At 39.4% G+C, this 23657-nt stretch overlaps 1 protein-coding gene across 10 annotated transcripts in view; it reads right to left on the reverse strand.

Annotated features, from left to right (window-relative positions):
- The window catches only part of ASPH (aspartate beta-hydroxylase), a 200280-nt gene that overhangs the window by 13371 nt on the left and 163252 nt on the right, over positions 1-23657 (reverse strand). For all 10 annotated transcript variants that reach the window (XM_036031152.1, XM_036031150.1, XM_036031149.1 and 7 more), the window contains 3 exons: positions 6665-6800; positions 1175-1266; positions 671-804 (listed from right to left, as the gene is read on the reverse strand). In XM_036031152.1, the coding sequence (XP_035887045.1) occupies positions 671-804; positions 1175-1266; positions 6665-6800 (362 nt within the window). The remainder of the gene's footprint in view (positions 1-670; positions 805-1174; positions 1267-6664; positions 6801-23657) is intronic.

The raw sequence follows: 23657 nt of genomic DNA on the forward strand, positions 1-23657 counted from the left end.
GGAGAAGTGGCCCTCACACTCATATCCCTGCTCATGCTAGGATCTGGGCTAAATGCTTTGCCGGCATTATTTTATTTGATCCGTACAACAATCCTGCAAAGCAGATAGTATCATTGCCAGTTTCATAAGCAAGATGGCTAAGGCTTGCGGGGATTAAGTAAGTAACGAGCTAGGGTTGCACAGAATTACGTGGCAGGGCTGGGATCTGAACAAGGCAGCCAGCTTCTTCCACAGCACCACGCTGACTCCTCTAGGACAGAACATCAGTATCACTGGGGTGTTTTCTTCAGGAAGGGGGATTCTTTGGATTGTTGAGTAATTCAAGTGGTAATGCAATATGCACAATGTGTAGTATGTGTGGGGCTCAGTACAAGTCAGCTGACTCAAGTCTGTTCATTTAGAAAGAGAAGCAAGAAACTCATCCACCAGGTGTGCATGCTCTGGGGAGAAATCACTGCAGAAGGCAGCCCTGGAACTGGGGAGTATCTCCAGACCAATAGGAAGGACAAAGAAGTGACAAAGACTAAAGAGTTTGGATTAATAACACCCACCTCAGTCTACATCAGTTACAAAAGGAAGAGAAACTGCCCAAATGAACACTGCTTTGTTGTAACAAACATCCCTTGTCAGAGGCGATGCATAAGAGAGACAACGGTGGGAGTAAACATACTTGGTCTCGTTGGCACATCGGATCTTGCAGCCTTCCTTGGGAATCACCAAGCCCAGGTGCATTCGTAGCCTGCAGTTCGTGGGCCCCGTGTGCGGCCACACGTGAGTTCCTGGATGCATGACGGAATATTTGATCTGTGCAAAAAATATAACACACTGTTCTTCCATTTATCAAGATGTGGGGGGATTGCTAAATTAAAGTGACAGTACAAAATTACTGTCATTTTGGATTAGAGCCTTCGTAAGATTCAAAATTAATACTCTCCTTTTACTTCTTTGTGAAGGAACTAAAAATAAGTACTCCCATTTTCCACAAAGCTGTACACACTGAACATTTTTCACCCTCAACTCTGACATCAACCGCATTAAATTGTTTCATTAAAAGAGAATGGAAAGGAGGCATTCATTGGGCCGAGGGAAATAAATACTTCTTTGTAATCATCAGCATTCCCTTATTGCTAGTAAGCAATTGTGTTCTTCCCAGCACTGAAAACACTCCAGGTACCTGTCCTCTTCTGCATCCTGTTGTCTCGGGGAATTTATCTAGTAAAGAACAGGTTTTAGGAGCTCCTTTACAGGCATTCTCATTTTTTCTCCCTAGAACAATAAATGATAAGAGCATTGTTAGAAACAAATTACAGTAAAGCATTAACTCATCCTGTTTGACTAATGTGATCTACATTGTTACCCTCGCTGTAGGACTGGGGACACGTGCATACACACGAGAGGACAATGTGTTTTGCTCCAATAGATAATGGCTTGCAGAGCCAAGACTAGAATTCGCTGCTCACTGGTGGACTATTTGATGCAGGCTATCTAAGGAGAAGGTGTGGGTTGAATACCTATTTTCCATACTGTGGCAGGCTGAATAAAGGCTGCCTCCCAAGGATGTCCACACTGTAAGCCGAGGGACCTATGAATACATTATGCTACACAGAAAGGGGAAATAAAGGCTGCAGGTGACATTGAGATTTCTAATCAGCAAACCTTAAAATATAGAGATTATCCTAAATTAACTAAAAGGGCCCCGTGTAATCACAGGGTCCTTAAACGCAGAAGACTGAGACAGAAGAGTAGGGATCTGACTGATACAGAATGAGAAAGACTTGACTGGCCATGGCCGACTGTGACAATGGGAAGGGACTACAAGCCAAGGAATGGGAGCAGACTCTAGAAGCTGGAGGCCCAGAAAGAATGCAGCCCTGATGGCACTGTGATTCAAGCTCAGTGAGAACTGCTGTAAACTGCTGACCTGCAGATCTCTAAAGATGGTAAATTTGTGTTATTTTAAGCCACCAAGTTTGTGGCAATTTATTACAGCAGCCACAATAAACTAATACACTTGCCACCAAAGAAAAGCAGCTTATATTTCTAACCTAAAAATGTATTTCTAGGACTACACCAGAGTTACTGAAACAATATTTTAAATTGGAGTTTAATGGATTCTTCATTGTAGAGATCATCCTTTATATGTGGATAAAGAATAGCATTTAAATGAAGACATGAGGAGGTCTTTGAGAGATGGTGTTTTCTATGAGCTACTGTGTGAGAAACAGATTTTGGGACATAGTCTAGGCATCCTAGACTATGCAAATTTCTTCATCATCTACAAAAATTGCTATTCCTTAGGGAAGCTGTGCTCAGGAATGCACACAGTATTTCTTGGTCTCATGAAGGAATAAAACATTAGAATTTTTAAAAGTTAGGAACATTTTAATTCCCTATTCAAGATTCCTACAAAGGAATGCTATTCTAAAGCTGAGTTTAATTTCATTTATTGAATGTTAGTTGTGTCCTAGATAATAAGGTACTGAAAATGAGTTATAAGAAAAGCAATGTAAAGGTATTCTCCTTAACCAAATGAACCTCAGTGCTTTAGAAAACAGCTTCTATATCTATATTAGCTTTTTCTAAGTATTATTTTCACCTCTTAATTGAGTAACTTGTTAGTTGCTCTTTTTAGTTATTCATGGAGTGCCCTAAATGAGTTGAATAAAAATGCCAGTTTGAATAAATAGAGTCCCTTATAAGTCATCATAAAGCATTTTTAAGCCCTAACTTTCCTTGCCTTCCCACATGCAGGACCTGGGGACAGCCTGGCAAGACTCCCCAGTTCTGGGTTCTGAGCTGTTTGGGCAGTGCTTAAGGGAAGCCTGGTAGCGTATGGAGCAACCAGAGATGGCTGGACTTCCAGTGGGCACAGTGGAGAGGGCTGAGCACATGCTACTTGGAGAACAGGTGTGTCTTACCTGAATGATAGGTAATGAATGGGTAACTTAATGAAGGTGTCTTTAGAACTCCCAGTAGGTCAGGACTGGATTAAACAGCACCTCTAGTCACATAAATCTTTTCTAGTCTGTAAACAGATTCTCTGTGGGAGGTGAGGAGGACAGCTCTTTAGCAGATGCTTGACATTTGTGAATTGCCATGGATTGTTTTGATTATTCACATGAGATCATGAGGGTACAATACAACAACAGTTCTGTGGTGCTCACTGGGCACCAGGAACCACTCCCCATGCTTAGAATGATTCATTCGATGTGCGTACCACCTGGTGAGGGAGGTACTATTAGTGTTGCATTCTGTACAGTAAGTGGCAGAGCAGAAATTCCAGCCCAGCTGGACCCAGGGTCCATATTTTAATCATGACCTAAGACTGCCTCCCCACTATTGTTATTATTACATAACATATGATTACTATATAATACAAATAGTATCACTGTCACTTATTGAATGACTGTGTGTCAGACCTTTCATGAGAGCCACTGATCCTCACAACAACCCCATACTTTAGGTGCTATTTTCATTACCATTTTTCAAATGAGCAAGCTGAGGCTCAGAGACTCGAATACACCACCAAGGGTGCTGCAAGCCCTCCAGCCCAGGACTGCTGGTCTCCAAAGCCTATGCTTTAAAGCACAATTTAACATTTCATGGCATGATGAGTTAGAAGGCAGCTGTGTGCAGCAAGCTGCTCAACTGAAGAGGAAACTGCCCAGCAGGTGAACACAGTGTGGCTTTGTTGTTGTTTTATTACTTCTCCCAAAATTGAAAGTAATTCTCATGTGATAAGCTTTGTTTCTTTGGGAAAATGGCTCTAGAAAGAGATCTAACTGCTCATGCTGATTGGAAAGAATCAAATACATTTTTCATTTATACATGAATACACTTTATGAGAAATTCATGGAGATGGGATTTTTAAAGGCCTTGGGCTGTATCTTTCTTAGGTTCAAGGCTCTACTGCTAGGATGACAATAGCTTCATCTTGTGTGACAACTCTGATCAATTGACAGTGGCTACTTAGACACTGTATTGGGAAGGATTCAGAGGTTCAACCCGAGCTCATGCCGAAAGGGCACTGGGACCAGTAAGCACCGTCGTCTACAGACTCCGGAAGGAAGAACGCGTGCACGTGTGTGGTAGCACATTTGCCAGCTGCATATTTCAGTGCTCACTGTTGGTGACAATTGACAAGTCTGAACATAATAGATGTTCCATAACATTCACATAGCAATTTAAAAATGTATCTCTGGGGAAAAATCTTTATTTATATTATTGATCCTGTTTTTTTCCCCCCAACTCTTAAAAATTGATCACTTAAAATGGGAATAAATCTACTTCAGTCCTGATTATATGACTTAGAGATCTACCATAATTCCCACTTACCACTTGGATAGAAACAAACTTCCAGCCATAGGAATATGGCTGGAACAAAACTTCAACATAGGACTGTTGAGGGCTTCAAGGCCTCCAACACTCTAGCAGTGCCCTTTTCTAACCAGATTAGACAACTAAGTCGAATATTCATCTATTTCTTTGTCTGGATCTGAGCTCTCAGTGTGGCTTAAAAACTGCCCTTCCTCTCCCACATCTTCCCCACCTGCCACAGGATTCTTCCTGTGTCTCTGGGCCTGAGAGGGCCCCTGCCTTCAGAAATTCCATCCTGCTTCTGTGCAAGCTGTGATACTAACTGCCTTCAAAATCCTTTAGACTACACATTTGTTTCCAGGAAGTGATTACTGGATTCCTCCCAGCAGCTCAGAACCACAAATAAAAGGCCACAGAGAACCTTTTATTTTCCCACAAAGAGCCTTACCTTAAGAAAACTTCTTAGAAGAGGAACTATGTGACATATTCTTTCATGACAAAATAAAGCCAGAAATTGATTTCTACTTAATTAACCGCAAACCAGTGAAAAACACATGCTTCTCTCTCACACACACACACACACATACACACACACACTTCTAATTATTTTAGATCAAAATGGAAATCAAGATAGAAATGCGGTCTTTGCTTTTTTTGAAAGGACATAAGTGAAAATAGCATACATTAGAGCTTATGGAATGCATCCAAACTGCATCCAGATATTAGTCCATAGTCTTAAGTGCTTTTATTAATGAAAAAGAAAGGATGAAATAAATTTATTAAGGTGTTCCAGTTGAAAAGTTTAAGAGAATAATAAGCAGTTTAAAAAGGAACAGGAGGAACAAAAATATAAAATCAAGAATTAGATAAAGTGAGAGCTTTTTGAGGTTTTTAATAAAATAATAGATCACTCTGTCAAACTTAAGAACAAAAATGTGCAAATTCCATTAAACTGGAAAAAGGACTTAACATTATTCTGAAAGTAAAAAATATTGTATGAAACAACTCTTAATAATTCATGGAATGCTGAGAAGGACCCTCTTTTTTTAGGTTATGTGCCACAATTAAAATTTTTGAAAAAATACACATAAACTTAGTCAAAATGTTGCCTCCAACTGAAATGCCTCATTATTTACTTTCTTGCTTGCTTAATGTTTTTATATGCCCTCTGCTTTGCATATTTCAACTTTATCAGGCATTAGCAGAGACTGGTTTCAGAGAGTACTGCCAGGATGTATGCTATTCTGAAGCACTGTTCTAGAAAGCCCGATAACTTCTATGAAGCATAAGAATGTTCATGGAATTGAGGCATCAGATGAACTGGTCGATGCTTAAGGCCTATATAATTGACTCGCTTCAGTGATATGTGAGTGGATAAAACTGGCATGTTATTCACATTTTGACCTTACTGCTCCATTTTAAAAAATCTTGTTGGCAAAAAGCGGACAGAATCACCTGAAATCATGTGCTCTCTCTTCTGAGGGATGTTTCCTTGAAAATATCACTGAAGTAGTTCTTTCTCTTACGTGTAAAGAATTCTGAAAGCATAACTGTGAAAAATGATTGTGCTTATTTATCCTTTAATATAAACCAACTGTTTATCCTCCTTTCAATTTACTTTGTGTATTAAAGCTGTGCAATGTGTGCTGTTTAGTCCTCAAAGGGGATTTACCTTCTTGTACAGCTACTGTTAACCCAGGCTAACTTGAATTTTCAAGAAAGTGGAAAGAGACTTAAAGATAACATTCAATGCTGTTCATTTGAAGGGTAGATTGATATATGAATTCATCGAACACACATACATATCAGAGCCCTATGTGCCTTCGTCTCTCAGGGAATGTGAGGGTGAATATGAACTACTACCTAATCTTGAAGAGCTCAGGTCCCAGCTATTGTCTTGTCACTCCCGGGTCTTATCAACTCTTACCCTCAATGCTATCACTCTGTCACACAAGATTATCTCTACTTCTCAGGAGTGATGAGGCTCAGGGAAGCTCCTTTCTAAGGCACTGGTGAGCATGGTAGACTTTGCAGATAGGCCAACACAGCAGAGTTACTCTTTGTAACACATTTAACAGAAAAGACCAGAAAAATCAAAATACTATTACATATGTTTATACAAATACATGCGTGAGTACACACACGTACACATTTGTTTACATGTACACGCACAAGTAAGTGTTCACGTGTAGTTTTGGAAAACAATGAATGGAATTTGATAATCTAGTGTTTTCTGGGCTGTTTCCCATTAACTGGGGAACCCTGGCTCTGGGACAGGTCACCAGGCTAGGGCCCACTTCCGATCAATGACTAGCTGCGGAGAACAATCTAGAAGTCAGGAGCTCACCTTGCTGCCACAGGGTAAACTGGCTCCAGTCTCCCTTCTCCCTCAGGTTTTCATCTTCAGGCAGGAAGAGGCCTTTGGTTTTATCCATCACGGCAACACCTTCGTCGCGGATCAACTTCCAGTTTCTTTCTAAGGACTAGAGGGAAGATTCTGGTTTTACTGAGCTGGAAATGTGCCAGGTAGAACATCTTATAATGACTCCCAGCTCTTCATTTGTCTGAGTCGTCAAGTAACGAAACTTGGCTCTCATCTAGACTGCTGATTCCTCTGAGACTTCTTGTCAAGGATGTAAAAACAGGCAAAAAATCAACCAAATGTTTTTCAGCAGTAAATGCTTTTGCAGCATAAAAACTTCAATAATTCCTAGGAACCTCAGAGAATAATCCCCTCCATAATTTGTTTTTGGTTTGCCTAAAGGTGTTTGTTTTTTGTTTTAAAGACCACAAATTAACAGGGGTACCGATCTTGTCAGGCATACTATTTTTTTAGTGCACTACAATAAGTACCTTGTGATGCTCTAGCTTCCAGACTGAAATACAAACCATGGACCTAATTTCACCTTTCAACACAGGTCCTCACACTGATGCCCTTCAACATGGCAAATATTAATTAAATTTCAAAGACATCGGAAAAGTGTCCACTGAAGCATTTGACAGATAAAATTAACAGCAAAAAGGAAAGTAAATGCCCAGAAAATCAGTAAGGTGCCAGGAAGATGGCACATGTAGAGGGCTCCAAGGAAGACAGACGCCCTGAGATTTGTATGAAAATGCGGTTTCAACTTCAGCCAGACTGAGGGAATAGTTCTTATATTGTGTGCAAACAGGTTTACTAAAAATATTCTAAGGCAAAAGGTAGATTTTAAGATTGGATATTAATTTTATTATTTTCCCCTCATTTCTTTGAGTCTATTGGTTTATTTCTTTTTGAAACTTCAGCTTTATTGGGATATAATTGACATAAAATTGCAAAATGTCTAAAGTGTATATTGTGGTGATTTGATATACATATACATTGTGAAAGGAATTCCCTCCTTGTGGTTAATACATCCATTGCTTCACATATTTACAAACTGTTTTTAGCAAATTTCAATTATTCAATACCGTGTTATCAACTACAGTCACCATGTTTTACATTAGATTTTCAGAATTAATTCCTCTTATAGCTGAAGGTTTGTACCCTTAACATCCTCTCCCTGTTTCCCCCAACCCTCAGTCCCTGGCAACCACTTTTCTACTCTGTTTCTGTGAGTTTGACTTCTTTTTTTAAGAATCTGCATATAAGTCATACCATGCAGTGTTTGTTTTTCTCTGGCTTATTTCACTTGGTGTGACGCCCTCTAGGCCCACTCATCTGTTAGTACAAATGGCAGTATTTTCTCCTTTCTCATAAATATGTCACATCATCTTAACCCATTCATCCAGTGGTGAGCACTCAGGTTGTGCCCGCCTCTTGGCTATTGTGAATGATGCTGCAGTGAACACAGGGTGCAGATAACTCTTCGATGTCCTATTTTTATTTCCTCTGGGCATGTATCCAAAAGCGGGATTGCTGGGGCACACGGCAGTTCTGTTTTGAGTATTTTTGAGAAGCCTCCATACTGTTTACCATAGTGGTTGCACCAAACTTACTCATGTTCCACTTCTATTTCCATGAAGCCCACCCACTGAGCTGTGTCAGATCTACAGCGGCTGCCATCATTGCCTTGCTTTACGTTGGTCACCTGTCCCTAAACAATTATAGCATTCCCTCATCCCAAATAGGCAATTCATAAATAGCAAGTCAAAGACTTAATTTCAATAAAAAGGTACTCAAAAGCCCTCACTTTGGCAGGCCCTCAGAGTGAGAGAATACAGTGGTTTTCTCAGGATGCCAGGATCATGGGAAGGGAAAAAAGGTGCCCCCGATACTCACGTCTCCTACAAAACACACGACCCAGCAGCACTTAACTTGCAGCTAGAGTAACTTGTTCAAGTTGCCAGGTAAGTCTGTTAGATTCTTGTTAAACTGTCACACAGATGAGTGGAGAATTACCTTTCTAACACATATAATTACTTTCCAAATGAGGTTATTGGCACCTCACAGGCAGGATCTTCCTCCCCTCCCTCTTGGTATTTGAGAAGTTTCTTTCACTTCTTTTGAAAGTGACTTTTAGAGGCATTTTTGGAAGGAGCTGATCTTTTGTTACTAAAATAGGGCACAAAGCCCTCAAGGAAAGGTTAAAGTAATTGTATCACTAAATAAAAAATTTAAAATTTTACTTAAGAGCAAGCAGCCTTTATATGTGAAATGTTGTCATTCCTGTCTGTCCCCTCCTCTCTGCACCTCCCAGGGAAGGGTGGCTGAAGTACCTTCCCAGGAGAGGTAGTGATTTTTAAAAAGTGTTTTCTGTCCGTCGTTACACACAGCACACGGGGCCGATGACAGACTCAAAGGAGCAAACTGCAGCAGGAGTCTCCCTAGTCCCCAACTTGAAACACCTTTGCTATATGGTCATGAACCTGTTTAATACTAACCAAGCACTGCACAGACTTCTAGCTTATTTTCATTATAAAGTAGTCACTCATCCTTTTCTCTTTTAGGTTCAATACTTTGTCATTGGCTTTTACAACCAGAAGGATCTATATTGTTAATCTAGTGGAAACTTTTTCACTTCAGGGATGATGGAATAACCCTTGGAGTGCCCAATGAGCCTAACATCTCAGTCTCCTGGCCAGAAACTGCCCTGCAGCCTCTCCCCCCTCCCACTGATTGTTCCTAAGGCACCCGTGAGAGGGGAGAGGGTGAGGCTGCGGTGTGCCCTGGGGCCCCTGCTCCCCTTAGGGGCATGAGAGTGATTGGTGGCTCCCACGGCTCTGGCGCGGTGATTCACTGGCACCGGTTCGGCTCAGGTCCTTGCGCAGTGGTCCTGGGAGAACACAGGGCTCTCCACTGGGCACTGTGCATGCCTAAGAGAGCTCACACTCCAGACAGCTGGGGACAGATGAGCTAACCAAAAAAGCACACCACTTAAACCCGATGAAATAAAGAACAACACAGAGATAACAACAACCATGATCTCCTACATGGCCAATGCAGAACTTTTTTCTACCAAAGTACTGACAGCGCTGGGACGACAATTTTCTACTGGTGCACCACAAGAACGTTTAAAAGATGCAATGCCTGACTGTTTAGTCAGGCGCACTGACCTCTTTCTTCTTAGACTGTCAAATAAAAAAATGACAATAGCCAACACAACAATAGCTGTCTGGTGTGAATGAATTGAAACTATACCTATTTTTTTTTTGTCAGATTGGCAAAAATGTATTTTTTTGTGTGCTGCAGAATTTAGTAATTAGTTTATGTGTGCCATGAGGTGAAAAACCACCACACTAGGGGATTACTTTCAACTCTGGAAAGACAGGCAGATTTCTTTTATGGGCATTAGGGAGAAATCTAAGATGGGACCTGGACATGTTACTTTTAAACACAAACCAAGAAACCACATTGTATAAAATTCACATAGTTACAGGGGATTAAACACCAAGCGTAATTGCATGAAGGGTGTGTGTGTGCATGAGACAGAGAGAGACAGGACAAGAGGTTATGAATTTTCTCTGTTATAATATTATTCATTTTTCTGAGGTGGCAAAGAATTCCACTATTTAGGAAATTCCAACAGGAACTTGAAGGCTCACATAGAATCCGCAATGGCTATATTTGTAAGGGCCTCATATGAAATATTACTTCCTTGACTCTAAATTCACCTGTTTCATGAAACTGCAAAGAGAAACTGATAGGGTTGGCATTTGAGTTGGTGGCCCAGAACACAACAGCTCCTGAATCACATTTCTCCTCGTGGCTACGCAGACTTTAGAAAACAGAGCTTTGATTGTTTTTATAGGGCCACATGGCTTCATAAAGCCATCATCAGCACTTGCCTGGTGAGTTAACCCTCAGCTGCATCTGGCACTCTGGTCATCTACAGATGGATTTCCTAGTCTCAAGCCTCATTAGTCCCACAACACGCTCCAGCTCTTTCATCCAAACCCTCCCTCCAGTTCAGGGATCCCTCCTCACTTTGCCAGTATTCTGCTCAACCCACTTGAATGGTGCATGTTTCGCTTCACCATTAAATTAGATTGAAGGCTACCTTTAAAGCCTTCTCCTGAAACTGGTTTCTTCTTGAAAGTCTTTAGAGAAGCAGACTAAAGCCCATCTAATTCTTATTTAACTATTTTCATCCAATTAAAAAATCCACCTTTTTTTTTTTTTTTTCCTAGTAGGCTTTCTGGTTCTCACCAGAAGTCCTTCCTACCCCCCACCACAAAAAATTTCTATTTTTAAAAAGTCAAATATTACTACAGATCTTATAATGGAAGCAGCAGTCTCTCACTCAGCTCTTCCCCAACCCCGAGTTCAACCCCAGCTATTTCCTTTGGCAAGTTAGCAACGCGTCTTCTTTCCCCTCGTCTCCATCGTGCAACACAAAGCACACATCATTCCTACATCTGGGTAAATCCACATTCAGGTTTTATAATATTACGACAATGAGGTATCATTCCTACTTGAGTTGTAATATTGCACTTCATTTCACACGCAGTTTTTTAAGTTTAAATCCTGTCCCCTTTTCTTCGGCTTAATTTTCTAATGCACTTACCATTGTTTCATCCTTTCAGCACAGAAGGGGTGCTAGAAAGTCTCAATACTGTTCTCCCCTGTGCCAAAAACATCACATAAGCTATTACTTTTCTCTCCTTTTCTGCAGAGAGCCCTCCAGCAGCCATCTGCTTGTTTCCTCTGAACAGGTTGCTGCCTGGGCTTGCTGGACAGCTGTCCTTGGCCTCTGCTGGTGTCGGGCGCCCTAGCTATTGAATTCTAGTTGTTCCCAAGAAAGAATGCACCACAGATAAAATTGAATTTCTAAAAATTTCTGAAGCTATTCATACACTTGACTGAAGGCCTGGGCATGTACAGAATTCTAGGTAGTAAATAATTTCTTTTTAGAATTTTGAAAGCACTGCTTCATTGCATTATAACTTTAGTGTTGCTGTTGGGAAATCTGATATGTTTGTCTCCCTCCCCTCACCCCCCATCTTTTTTGGTCTCTCTAGAGGTTTTATAAAAATCAGTATAGTGTAGTGTTTAGGAGTGTAGTAAAATCTGGAGCCAGAAAGCCTGGATTTAAACCCTGACTCTGTAGTTTATTCACTGTTCCTTAACCACTCACTCCCTTAGATTCCTTACCTATAAACAGGGTAAGATGCCACTACTTCCCTTAAGAGTCTCTGAGACTAAATGTGCTAAAAGTAAATGTACTGTATATAAGTATAGCTATGATGATAATGATGAAGAATATTTTAAGATATTTTTATTTCTGGTTTCCTGAAGTTTTATGGCTTAGTGTAAAATGTGGGAAACTCAGCAGTCCTTTCAATATGGAAATTCACATTTTTCAATTCTAGATCATCTATTATTTCTATAATAATTTCTTGTCCATCCCTCTTCCCACCCCATGTTCTTTCTGGAACTTTTTTTGTTTGTATGTTGGACATGTTAAACTGAGCATATAGGGTGGAAATGGGAGGGAGGAGGGGAGGGCTGGGTGGGTGGTTTGGGATGGGAGTAAAAGATAGGAAATTGTACTACAACAACAATTAAAATAAAAAATATAAAAATAAATAATAAAATAAACTGAGCCTATAATTTTCCTAAATTTTCTATTTTCCATCTTCATGTTTTTGTTTTTCCTTCTGAGAGAGTTCCTTGACTTAGCTTCCAATACTGTTGTTCAATCCATTTAGTTTTTATTTCTGAAAATCAGTTTTATAATTTCTGAGAGCCCTGCCTGGATTTTTTTTTTTTGGTATAATATCCTATTACTGTTTTCATGAATACACTTTCTTCTCTTATTGCCCTCAGCATCTTAGAGATATTATTTGCATTTTGCGCCTCTCATTTTCTGTTGCTCCCCAAAATACAGCCTCATTTTTGTTTTTTTCTTTATTTTTTCTCATGTTGAAGGGCTGTCCAATGCTTGATTATCCTTGCTGGTTATCCTGTAAAACTGAGACTGTGACTAGAGCTCTGTGTGAAAGGGCAGGGCCCACGACTGAGAGGCCTCACTGTTGGGTGCGTCACCAGGCCGTTGCTTTCACTGCGCACCCAATTAACATTGTCCGTGGTCCTTGGAAACTGCCTCTTTAAAGGAAATGATGCATAAGGAAACCAAATGGAACCTAGGCTAATTGATAACAACAAGAGTTAAGTTTCTAAGGCATATTTGTAGTCACAGAAACATCACCATACTTCTTAATAAAGACCCAAAATACTTCTAATATTAAACACTGAAGTAAACATGAGCTATACATATGTTTAAAATAGATGAACAAAAACAAGTAAGATATGATTTCCCATCCCACTGATTCCAGCTCAGGGTTGCCATGGCTGGAGCTTGTCCTGGCAGCTAAGGGCGCAAAGCAAGACCCACCCTGGACAGGAGGCTCTTCCACCGCAGGGCCACTCACACCCTCACTCACTCACACAGGGACAACGGAGACAGCCCATTCATCTCACACACACACACCTTTGGGATGTGGGAGGAAAGTGGAAGACCTGGAGAAAAGCCACACAGGCCTGGGGAGCATGTGCGAACCCCACACAGACAGTGGCTCTAGTTTGGAACCAATTTTTTTCCTCATCAACATTACAGCTGAACGAAACCATGTTACTGGAGGACCTGCTGTATCGCTGGGCGTGTTCTTTGAGGCCATGCACTTTCTTCAGCTGCCGTAGAAACAGGAGCCTTACACACCTGCTCTTCACAAGCCCCTCTGCAGTTACTTTGGTTTCAGCTTTCCTGGATCTGACAAGTCAGGTACTTCTCTTTTTCATTTTTCAAAAAAACATGTTGACATTGCTCATTTGTTATTGTCTGTATCCTGTTCTATTTGTAGGTTTATACTATTTTTATTCTTTTATTGTCATTTAACTGAAGTTTCATGTGAAAGATATTATATGAACATGTTCAGTTCTGCTTAATCCTTCGCTCATATTTTCTATACATCCCTAACAGCTGATTATTTTTGACTGTTTACCGTCTTTTCTCGTACACTAGAAGGCCCTTGTATATATAATCCAACCTTCTAGTAAAGTTTAGAAAGACACATCTTACTAGCCTGCAAGCCCTTTACAAGTCCTTCAAATACATCTTCAAAAGTTTCATATGATGTAGACAGTAGAGAGAAAATGCATTCTCAGCATCCTATTTATTTCACATTTTAAATCCAACTCTGCTAATCAATCCATATACGAATTTATCAACCTAATTTCTTTTCACCTCCTGGCCCATCCACTTTGCTTGCACCACTTGGTGGATACACACCTGATTCCATGATGTGCCCAGATGAGGACAAAATCAATAATGACGCTTGAAGCATGACATACAATCACGTTAATTTTGTCCTCATCAAACAAAATTCATCTAACTGTGTTTTAAATATATTCTCCTGTGTTGAAAAATAGGACCTTTCAGAGAAACATTTTTGCTGAGGCAGGTAGTAAACACTGCAGATTGCAAAGTAAGAGGAGTTGCTAAGGTAATTCACTAGTGAATGGTATGAGTCTGCTAGGGCTGACAGAACAAAATTCCACAGACTGGGTGGCTCCAACCACAGACATTTATAGTCTCACAGTTCTGGAGGCTGGAAGCCCAAGATCAAGGTGTCGGCGGGTCTGGTTTCCTTTGACCCTCTCTCCTTGACTTGCAGATGGCCATCTTCTCACTATGTCCTCACATGCCCTTTCCCCTGTGCGCTCACACACCCTTCTACGCATCCAAATTTCCTCTTCTTACAAGGACACTAGTCAGGCTGCATTAGGACCCACCAGAAAAGCCTCATTTTAACTTAAATATCTCTTCCAAGGCCCTTTTTCCGAATAGAGTTACATTCTGAGGAACTGGGGGGACAAGGGCTTCAACATATGAATTTGGGGGAGATACTCTCAGCCTCTAAAACTTATGCAGATTCAGTTTAGAACTGGCTCCAGCAAAGAAAGCAAACAGCAGATGGAAGGGGATCAGAAATAAATTTAGATCAACAAAGGAATAAGTAAGAAGAATTTCATAGGCACAAAATAAAATATAGTTGAGGAAAAAGGCAGAAAGAGCTATGCTTTTTAACATGTGGACAAAAGACATGTAAATTAATCTTAGAACTCAGATCAACATACACAAGATTAGGTTAAGCCATTAGGAAAACACAGATATTGGCATTTCAAAAGTCCCAGACATATGTATGTACCTTGAAAAGTTCTGACTGTAAATTGAGAAAATGCATGAGGTCAAAGACTATTCTAGGTGAAGTGTAAGCATTAAATTGGAGTTAGAAGGAACTGATAACAATGGCGCCTTAGTACAACTATACCACATTTTACTTGTCTAAGAACATGCTTGTTATAGCTCATTATTTGAGGAATTATATCTGATTTTTTTTAGAGGTAAAATCAGCTTACTTAAATCTTAGCCAAAACATGCCTATAATTTACACTATGATGATCAGACAGGGTAACAGTATGTTCTACCTTGGAAAGGATACCTGGGGTTGGGGGTGTCCCCCGAGTGCTGAGCTGAAGTTAGGAGATCAGAGCAAATACAACAGTGAGTCTAATGCCCTCACAGAAAACTCTCTTTGTAATAATTTTAATAACATCTCTTAGGAGATTAGTAGCATTAAAGGAGCAATCCCTTGCTGGTCCTAATGTATTTTAATTAGATTTCCTGCTTTTCAAGTTGGTAAAGAAAAACATCGGACATTCCTTATTATGGAAATAAACAAAGAGCAACCAAATGGAAGTGCAAAGGCTATTTATTCAGAGCTAGCCTCCCAGCAAGGGAGTCAGCCACCATCACCTGTGTTTTGGCAGACAAGAAGAAAAGCTTTATAGAGAAACGCTTCCGAGGCACCCGTGTTTGGAGGCACAGGCGAGGGCAGCTGTGAGTGTGCTTACCAGAAGTGGCATCTTATGTGATAAGCGGACTGGGCTGTCTCTCGTTGGTCCTATGTTGGGAGCAGGAACAAACTAGGGAAGCTGTTAGTTACTAATCAAGTCTGGGCCAATTGGGGAACACATAAGTTATTGTTTAGCTTCCCAGATTGTCACCAGAGAGCAATGTGGCTTCCTGCAAATGTGACTCAGAGCAAGCTGGCTTCTGGGGTATTTACTGGAGATGAGAAGTTGGTTTCCGGAGCTGTTCAGTGCGGGTTGTGGGTCAAGGTTCTATTTTTATGTATGGTTTGGCCATTGTCCGTTTGTGATTCAGTCTCTCATTATCCCTTCTGAAGGAAAAAGATACAAAGCACCTAACACTGGGGCAAGACAAGAGTTTGGAGAACAGGGTTTCTTTTTCTAGGAGGAAACAGAAAAGATAGTCCAGGTTGTCAGGAGAAACAGCCAGCCTGAGCTTCTAGGACTCAGAGAGCAAAGGAACCACAGTCCTCAGACCACAGCCCAGACTCAGGGACACCAGCCAACATTCTCAGTCAAAGGAAGGTAAAAGGAGAGACCAAGAGTCCCTGCATGGCTCTGCCTGCCGTGAATAGTGTGGTTGCTAAGCTTACCCTGAGGGAGCTACAGAGCCATGCGCAAAACCCCCAAAGTCCCTAACTTCAAGGGGCTAAAAGTCTATCAGGGAAACACTGTCTGTGTGTACATGAAATAAATCACTGATAAACAAATAAGCAAATTATCTATAATGTATATGTTCATATGTATAGTTAAGGCACCAATCTGTGTGTGTGTATATAGTAAGCCATAGATCTGACCTACTCTATCAAACATTTGGAACTGCAAACGCAGGACCAACCTACAGGTCCAGTTTGAAATTATTCTAAAATATCAAACACTGTATTGTGAGTTCCCAAAGAGAGCCATGGGTAAAGCCAATTTTTAGGCACTTTTTTTTTCACATTCACAAATACTAAAAACTCATTAACTTCACATTGAGAGAGAAAACCACCTTTTAGTTTGAAATAATTTGAAGAACAAAATATTTTATCCTTTTGCTACTGCAGTAACTGGTGTCATATGTAGTCCTGTCCTATAATCTTAACAGAGTATCGAGTCTTATTAAGGGCTCATGTTTAAACATGTAGGAACTCCCGTGATGGTGGGTTTCTGATATATTTTTTTGTTTTATTTTTGAGCCTTACCAAAAGTTTGAAAGAGAGCAAAATGGTGGTAATTATTTTATACTAAGAGATAAAGAAAATGAGGCTTTCATGGGTGAAATGACTTGCCCAAGGTATCAGAGCGGAAAACAAAGCTAATCTGCCTCTAATTACAGACCACCTTTAAAAGTGTTCACCTTTAAATCACAGAACCAGCAGATTGCCTGAGTTCTCAGAACTCCCCAGGTTATTTTGGTCATTTTCAGTGACAGTATCATTGGAATCCAAACCACTTGGAGTTTGATTTACAAAAATAGGATTAAGCTATTATGCTAATCTTAAAGAACTGCTTCCAGCACTTCCTTATACTTACCACTTTTTTATAAAATTGCTAATCCTCTTATTTTACAGCTTAATTTTTTCTTCTTTCTCAATCCATTTCATTTCAAATGCAATTCAGGGAAAAATATTCAAATATTTAATCAAACAGTTAGAAATGTTGAACTATTAACGTTATTGATGTATAGCTCCTTTTTTTATTTTTTGTCCAGGTGTCATTATTCATACACAATGGATTTCCTTTTTTAAAAAATATATTTTATTGATTTTGCTATTATAGTTGTCCCAATTTTTCCCCCTTTGCTCCTCTCTGCCTGGTACTTCCATTCCCTCCAGCAATCCCCTCTCTTGGTTTATGTCTATGGGTCATGTACATGAGTTCTTTGCCCACTCCACTTCCTGTACTATTCTTAACATCCCCCTATATTGTACCTACCAGTTATGCTTCTTAATCGCAGTACTTTTTCCTCCATTCTCTTCCTTCCCCCTCCTCACTGGTAACCCTCCAGAAGATTTCCGTGTCTATGCTTCTGTTCCCATTCTGTTTTTTTGTTGTTTTTTAGATTCAGTTGTTGATAGTTATGCATTTGTTGCCATTTTAATGTTCATAGTTTTGATCTTTTTCTTATATAGTTCCCTTTAACATTTCATATAATAATGGCTTAGTAATGATGAACTCCTTTAAGTTTACCTTGTCTGGGAAGCACATTATCTGCCCTTCCATTCTAAATGATAGCTTTACTGGATGGTGTAATTTAGGTTGTAAGTCCTTGCTTTTCATCACTTTGAATACTTCTTGCCAGTCCTTTCTAGTCTGCAAAATATCTTTTGAGAACTCAGCTGACAGCCTTATGGGAACTCCTTTGTAGGTAACTCTCTGCTTTTCTCTTGCTGCTTTTAAGATTCTCTCTTTATTTTAACCTTTGGCGTTTTAATTATGATGTGTCTTGGTGTGGTACTGTTTGGGTCCAACTTGTTTGGGGTTCTGTGCTTCCTGGACTTGAATGTTTATTTCCTTCACCAAATTAGGAAAGTTTTCTTTCATTATTTTTTCAAATAAGTTTTCCATTTCTTGCTCTTTCTCTTCTTATTCTGGCACTCCCATGATTCTGATATTCGTATGTGTGTAGATGTCCCAGAGACTCCTTATTCTATTCTTGTTTTTTGAGTTCTTTTTTTCTTCTTGCATTTCTGATTGAATGCTTTTTTCATTCCTTATGTTCCAAATTGTTGATTTGAATCTTGGCTTCATCCCCTCCACTCTTGTTTCCCTGTAGACTTTTCTTTATTTCACTTAATGCAATCTTCATTTCTGACTGGGTCTTTTTTATGTTTCTGCAGTACCCAATGATTTCTTTTAGCATCCTGAAAACCAGCGTTTTGAACTCTGCATCTGATAGGTTCCTTATCTCTACTTCGTTTAGTTCTTTCTCTGGAGTTTTGTTCTATTTTTTCATTGTGGCCATATTTCTTTGTCTCCTCAATTTGGCAGCCTCCCTGTGTTTATTTCTATATATTCTGTAGAGCTGCTTTGACTTCCTGTCTTAGTAGCATGGCCTACTGTAGAAAAGACACCCATATGGATGAATGTGGCTTCTTTAAATCCTGCATTGTCAGACTTCCATACAGTTTGATTTTCTGACAAATTTGGGCAATGTTTGTTCTACAGTTTAGTTGTAATTTTTTGCTGTTGTTGTGCATGGAGGGAAAGTGTGTTTACCTAAGCTTCCCTCTTTGACATAAGTCTCTTAATCTGTATAGAGCCTAAGTGATATGTTCTTTCCCCAAGGTCCTTGGGCTCTCAAGCTATCTTCTAACTGAAAAATTTTCACTAATTTCTATTGAAATTTTGCACTCTATTGCACAAAATTTCTATTGAAATTTTGCCCATCCTGCCTGCAGCCAGCTGGGTGGTCCCAGTGGCAGCCCCTGGCATGCACTGTGCCACAGCAAAACTGCCACAATGGATTTCTTCCTTAATCAAAGCCGATCTGAAGGAAAATGACAGTCAGCATATGATTCTAATCAATCATTTCCAAGTACTGTGTCACACCATTGGCAAAATATTACTGGGCACTGCCTCATCTCTAATAAGACTAAAATATGAGGAAAGGAAAACTTATCTGTGACATGATTTGTTTATATCAGAGCAGCCACTCTGAAACACTCAGTTTTTCTTTTACCCAGTGATGAATGGAAAAAAGAGTAAGGTAGCAGGAAAAACAAATACAAAAGGGATGTTTTAAATAATGGTTTTCAGTTGTTCTTGGCTGTTCCATTTTCAATGTTTCCACAGCACTTTCTGTACACGCATGTTTACGTCTAATTTCACCTTGGAATATGGTGGATCAGAAAATAATCTCTGGTCACTTTCAGTCTGTTCCATGTCTCCATGCCTGTGGTTCTATTTTGTTTGTTAGTTTATTTTGTTAGAGGGGAGGGCGGAGGGCAATAATGGTGGAAAGAAGAGGAAGGGACTAGACAAAGGACATGTATGAATGATCCACAGACATGGACAACAGTGTGGGAGCTGACTGTGGGAATCGGGGGGCAGGATGGGTAGAGGAAGGCAAAGGGGGGGAAATGGGACAACTGCAATAGAATAACAATAAAAAATGATGAAAAACTAATCTCAAAAAAGAAAAAGCAAATTCTTAAGTTATGGTGGTCTTTCTCTCTCTAGAAGAGATTTCTTTTCTCTTTTCTGTTTCTATCCTAGCAAAGACTTTAATCCATTTTTGCCTCAATTTCTATGTTAAATACCCCCATGGCACTTAGGGCTTTGATATTTGTGATTTGGGCAACAACCTCCTCAATTTTAATGAGAATATGCCTAAAAGAGAAAACCCAACTTGAATATTTTTCTCTAAAGTTTTTTCTGTTGAGTTGTATAGCCTTTTAATACCCCCCAGTGCACAGAGTCGCCAAACTGCAAACTACACAAGGGGGAACAATGACAATTCAACAAAGGGGAGAAACACAGATGATGAATTTTACTGAGCATTATCTCACGCCTTCAAGAAAATTGCACTCTACATCTCCCTGGAACACACAATGAGGATAATTTAAATGAAAATGTACTATCCATGGTAGTTAATTGTCACATAAAAGGCAGAGTCTGGGTAATAATCCTAAAAGGATTTTGGCCAAACACTGCAGCTACCAGATTTAGAATCCCACTTTAAGATGTTAATGGTTGAGTGATGATCCATGATTCATAACATTCAAATCTGTCATGTGAAAATGGAGGAAAATCTTCCTGTGCAAGCATTTGTCAACTAAATGGTCATGGGTGTGGGTGTCTAACACAGCAGGCTCTCTCTTGTCATAGTCATTACTGACAAGTGGTTGATCACCTTAAATGACTTTTTTAAGAAAGTTATAAGCAGATACAATATTAACACTTCTGCAAGTAAAGGTAGTTAGCAAAGTAAAGCTATCTTTACAATCACAAAACACTGAGTTCTAAACACATGGTATCCCACACTGTCGGATTCCATGCTACTGAGAACACTGTGATTAACTTCCAAGCCTTGCTTTTCTTTTTAAATAAAGCAGAGCTTATGACAGGCAGGGCTGAAACAAACAAGTCCAGGGAAATGGAATTATGAAAAAGGAGAAGAACGTGAGACACAAGGGCAGACGTTATTAACTTAGTAACTCTGAGGGTGGGCATGGTGGGATACTAGTGAGGGTATGGACTTTGAGGACACAGAGACCTCAGTGCGATTCTGAGTCCTGTGATGTTAAATATGGGACCTTGGGCAAGTGTATTAATTTCACTAATCCTTACTTTACTAATGTATAAGCAGGCACAGTAATATCTATCTTGAGGACCTGTAAAGATTAGTATTATATACAAAAGTTCTCAGCACATGGACTGCAAACAGGAGGTATGTAATACATAACTGTTTTGTTATTTGAATACTATATAATACTTCAAAATTGGGTTTCCAAAGTATTTTTTAGAAACTAGAAAATATTTTCCTATTAAAACAAGGTAATAATAAATTAAAACTACAAATCATTATAACAACAACTAATATTTATTGAGCACTTCCTACTTATTAAATGAACACCATGAGCAAGTACTATTTCCAAAGGCACCCTGTGGACAATGAAATTGAAATACAAAGACGCATTGCTCAATGTGACACAACCAGGAAGGGATGGACCGAAGCCTGAAACCCAGCCATGTGGCTGTGGAGCCTAAGCTTCACTATATCGCCTTACTGATGATTAGAATTTCATCACCCTCCAGAAACCTGTTTATTTTTAACATGCTTGAACTATAATATGTCTACAGCTATCTGCTACACCTTTATATATCACAGTCTTCCATTTTTAACAGATTCATTGAGATATACTTTACATGACATAAAATTCAATCAAGTAACTTTTATACTTCATTGGCTTTTAGTACATCCACAGAATTGTGCAACCATGAACACTACTTAATTTTAGAAAATTTTCATCACAACGAAAAGTAACTCCTTACACAGTAGCTATCATCCCTTCTCAACCCTTCTGCTCAGTCCCTGGCAATCATCAATCTACTTCTGTCTCAGTTGAATTTGCCTCATCTGGACAGTTCATACAAACAGAACTATGTAACATGTGGCCTTTGGGTATGGCTTCTTTTACGGAGCATGTTTTCAAGGTTCATCCATGTCGTTCCGTGTATCAGCACTTCATTTTTTAAATTGCCATTGTGTCGATATAACACATTTTGTTCATTCACTCATTCATCATTTAGGTAGGCAGCTGGTTCTTCCCATTTTTTTGCTTTTATGAATACTTCTACTATGAACATACTTGTACACATTTTTGTATGAACATAAGTTTTCATTTCTCTTGAATATATACCTAGAAGTAGAATTGCTGGGCCATGTGGCAACTCTATGTTTAACTGCCAAACTATTTCCCAAAGTGGCTGCACCACTTTACATTCCCACCAGCAATAGTTGAGGCTTCCAATTGCTCCACATACTTGGCAACACTTACTAATGTTCCCCTTTTTTATTATAGCCATCCTAGTGGGTGTGAAGTGGTATCGCATTGTGGTTCTGATTTGCATTTCCCTAATGATGAATGATGTTGAGCATCTTTTTATGTGCTTCTTGGCCCTTCATATATCTTCTTTGAATAAATGACTACTTCAATCCTTCTCCCACTTTTAAATTGAGTCATTTGTCTCTACATAACTGAGTTATCAGAGTTCTTTTTATATTCTAGATACAAGTCTTCTGTCAGATATACAACTTGCAAATATTACCTCTCATTCTGTGGATTTTATTTTTACTTTATTGATCAGGTCCTTTGAAGCACAAAAGTTTAAGTTTTGATGAAATTCAATGTATCTATCTTGTCTTCTGTCCCTTGGACTTTCAGTGTCATATTAAAAAAAACCACAAAAACTACCTAACCCCATGTTAAGATGAGTTACTTATATGTTTTCTTGTAAGTGTTTTATAGTTTATGTCTTCCATTCAGGTCTACTTCCCTCTTGAGTTCTTCTTCTCTTATTTTTATAATACGAGGTAACATCATTATTTTTCATGTGGATACCCAGCTGTTCCAGCACCACCTGGGAAAAGATAATTCTTCCCCCATCGTCTTGGCACCTTTGTCAAAAGTGAATCAATCATAAATGTAGGGGCTTATTTCTGACTTTCTCTTATTTTCCACTGCTCTATGTCTATTTTTATGGCAGTATCACACTGCCTTGATTACTGTTGCTTTGCAATAAGTTTTGAAATTTGAAAGTGTGAGTCCTCCAACTTGGTTCTTTTTCAAAACTGTCTGGACTATTTTGGATCCCTTGTGTTATCATAGAAATCTTAGGATCAGTTTGTCAAATTTTGTTAAAAAAACAACAAAAAACAAACTAATAAAAAACCTGCCACATGGAATTTTGATAGAGATTGTGTTGAAAATTTAGGTCAATTTGGAGAGTATTGCTATCTTAATGATATTGAGTTTTCTGATTCATAAACATGGGATGTGTTTCTATTTATGTAGATGTTTTAAAGTTTCCTCCAATAAGGCTTTCTAAAATTTGTTAAGTATATGTTATAAGTCAAACTGTGCCCTCGCCCAGTTTATGTATTGAATTCCTCACCCCCAGTACTGGAGAATGGGACCTTATTTGGAGATAGGTTGTTTACAGAAGTAATCAAGTTACAGTTAGGACATTGGGGTGGGTCCTAATTCGATATGACTAGTGTCCTTATAAAAAAGTTAAATTTGGAGGAAGACACACACACAGGGAAAATGCCATATGAAAAGGATGGCCAAAATCTCTAAGGCACAAACTCCAATAATTGCCAGGAAACCACCAGAAGCTAGGAAGAGAGGGATGGGCAGACTCCCTAGGGGTTCTCGAAAGGAACCACACAGCCAGCACCTTGATCTTGGACTTCCAGCTTCCAGAGCTACGTAATAATGTATTTTTCTTATTTAAGCTACCTAGTATGTGTGGTATTTTGTTATGGCAGTCCTACCAA

The sequence above is a fragment of the Phyllostomus discolor genome, chromosome 7 (assembly GCF_004126475.2).
Source record: "Phyllostomus discolor isolate MPI-MPIP mPhyDis1 chromosome 7, mPhyDis1.pri.v3, whole genome shotgun sequence".
In the NCBI taxonomy this organism is placed as follows: Eukaryota; Metazoa; Chordata; class Mammalia; order Chiroptera; family Phyllostomidae; genus Phyllostomus; species Phyllostomus discolor.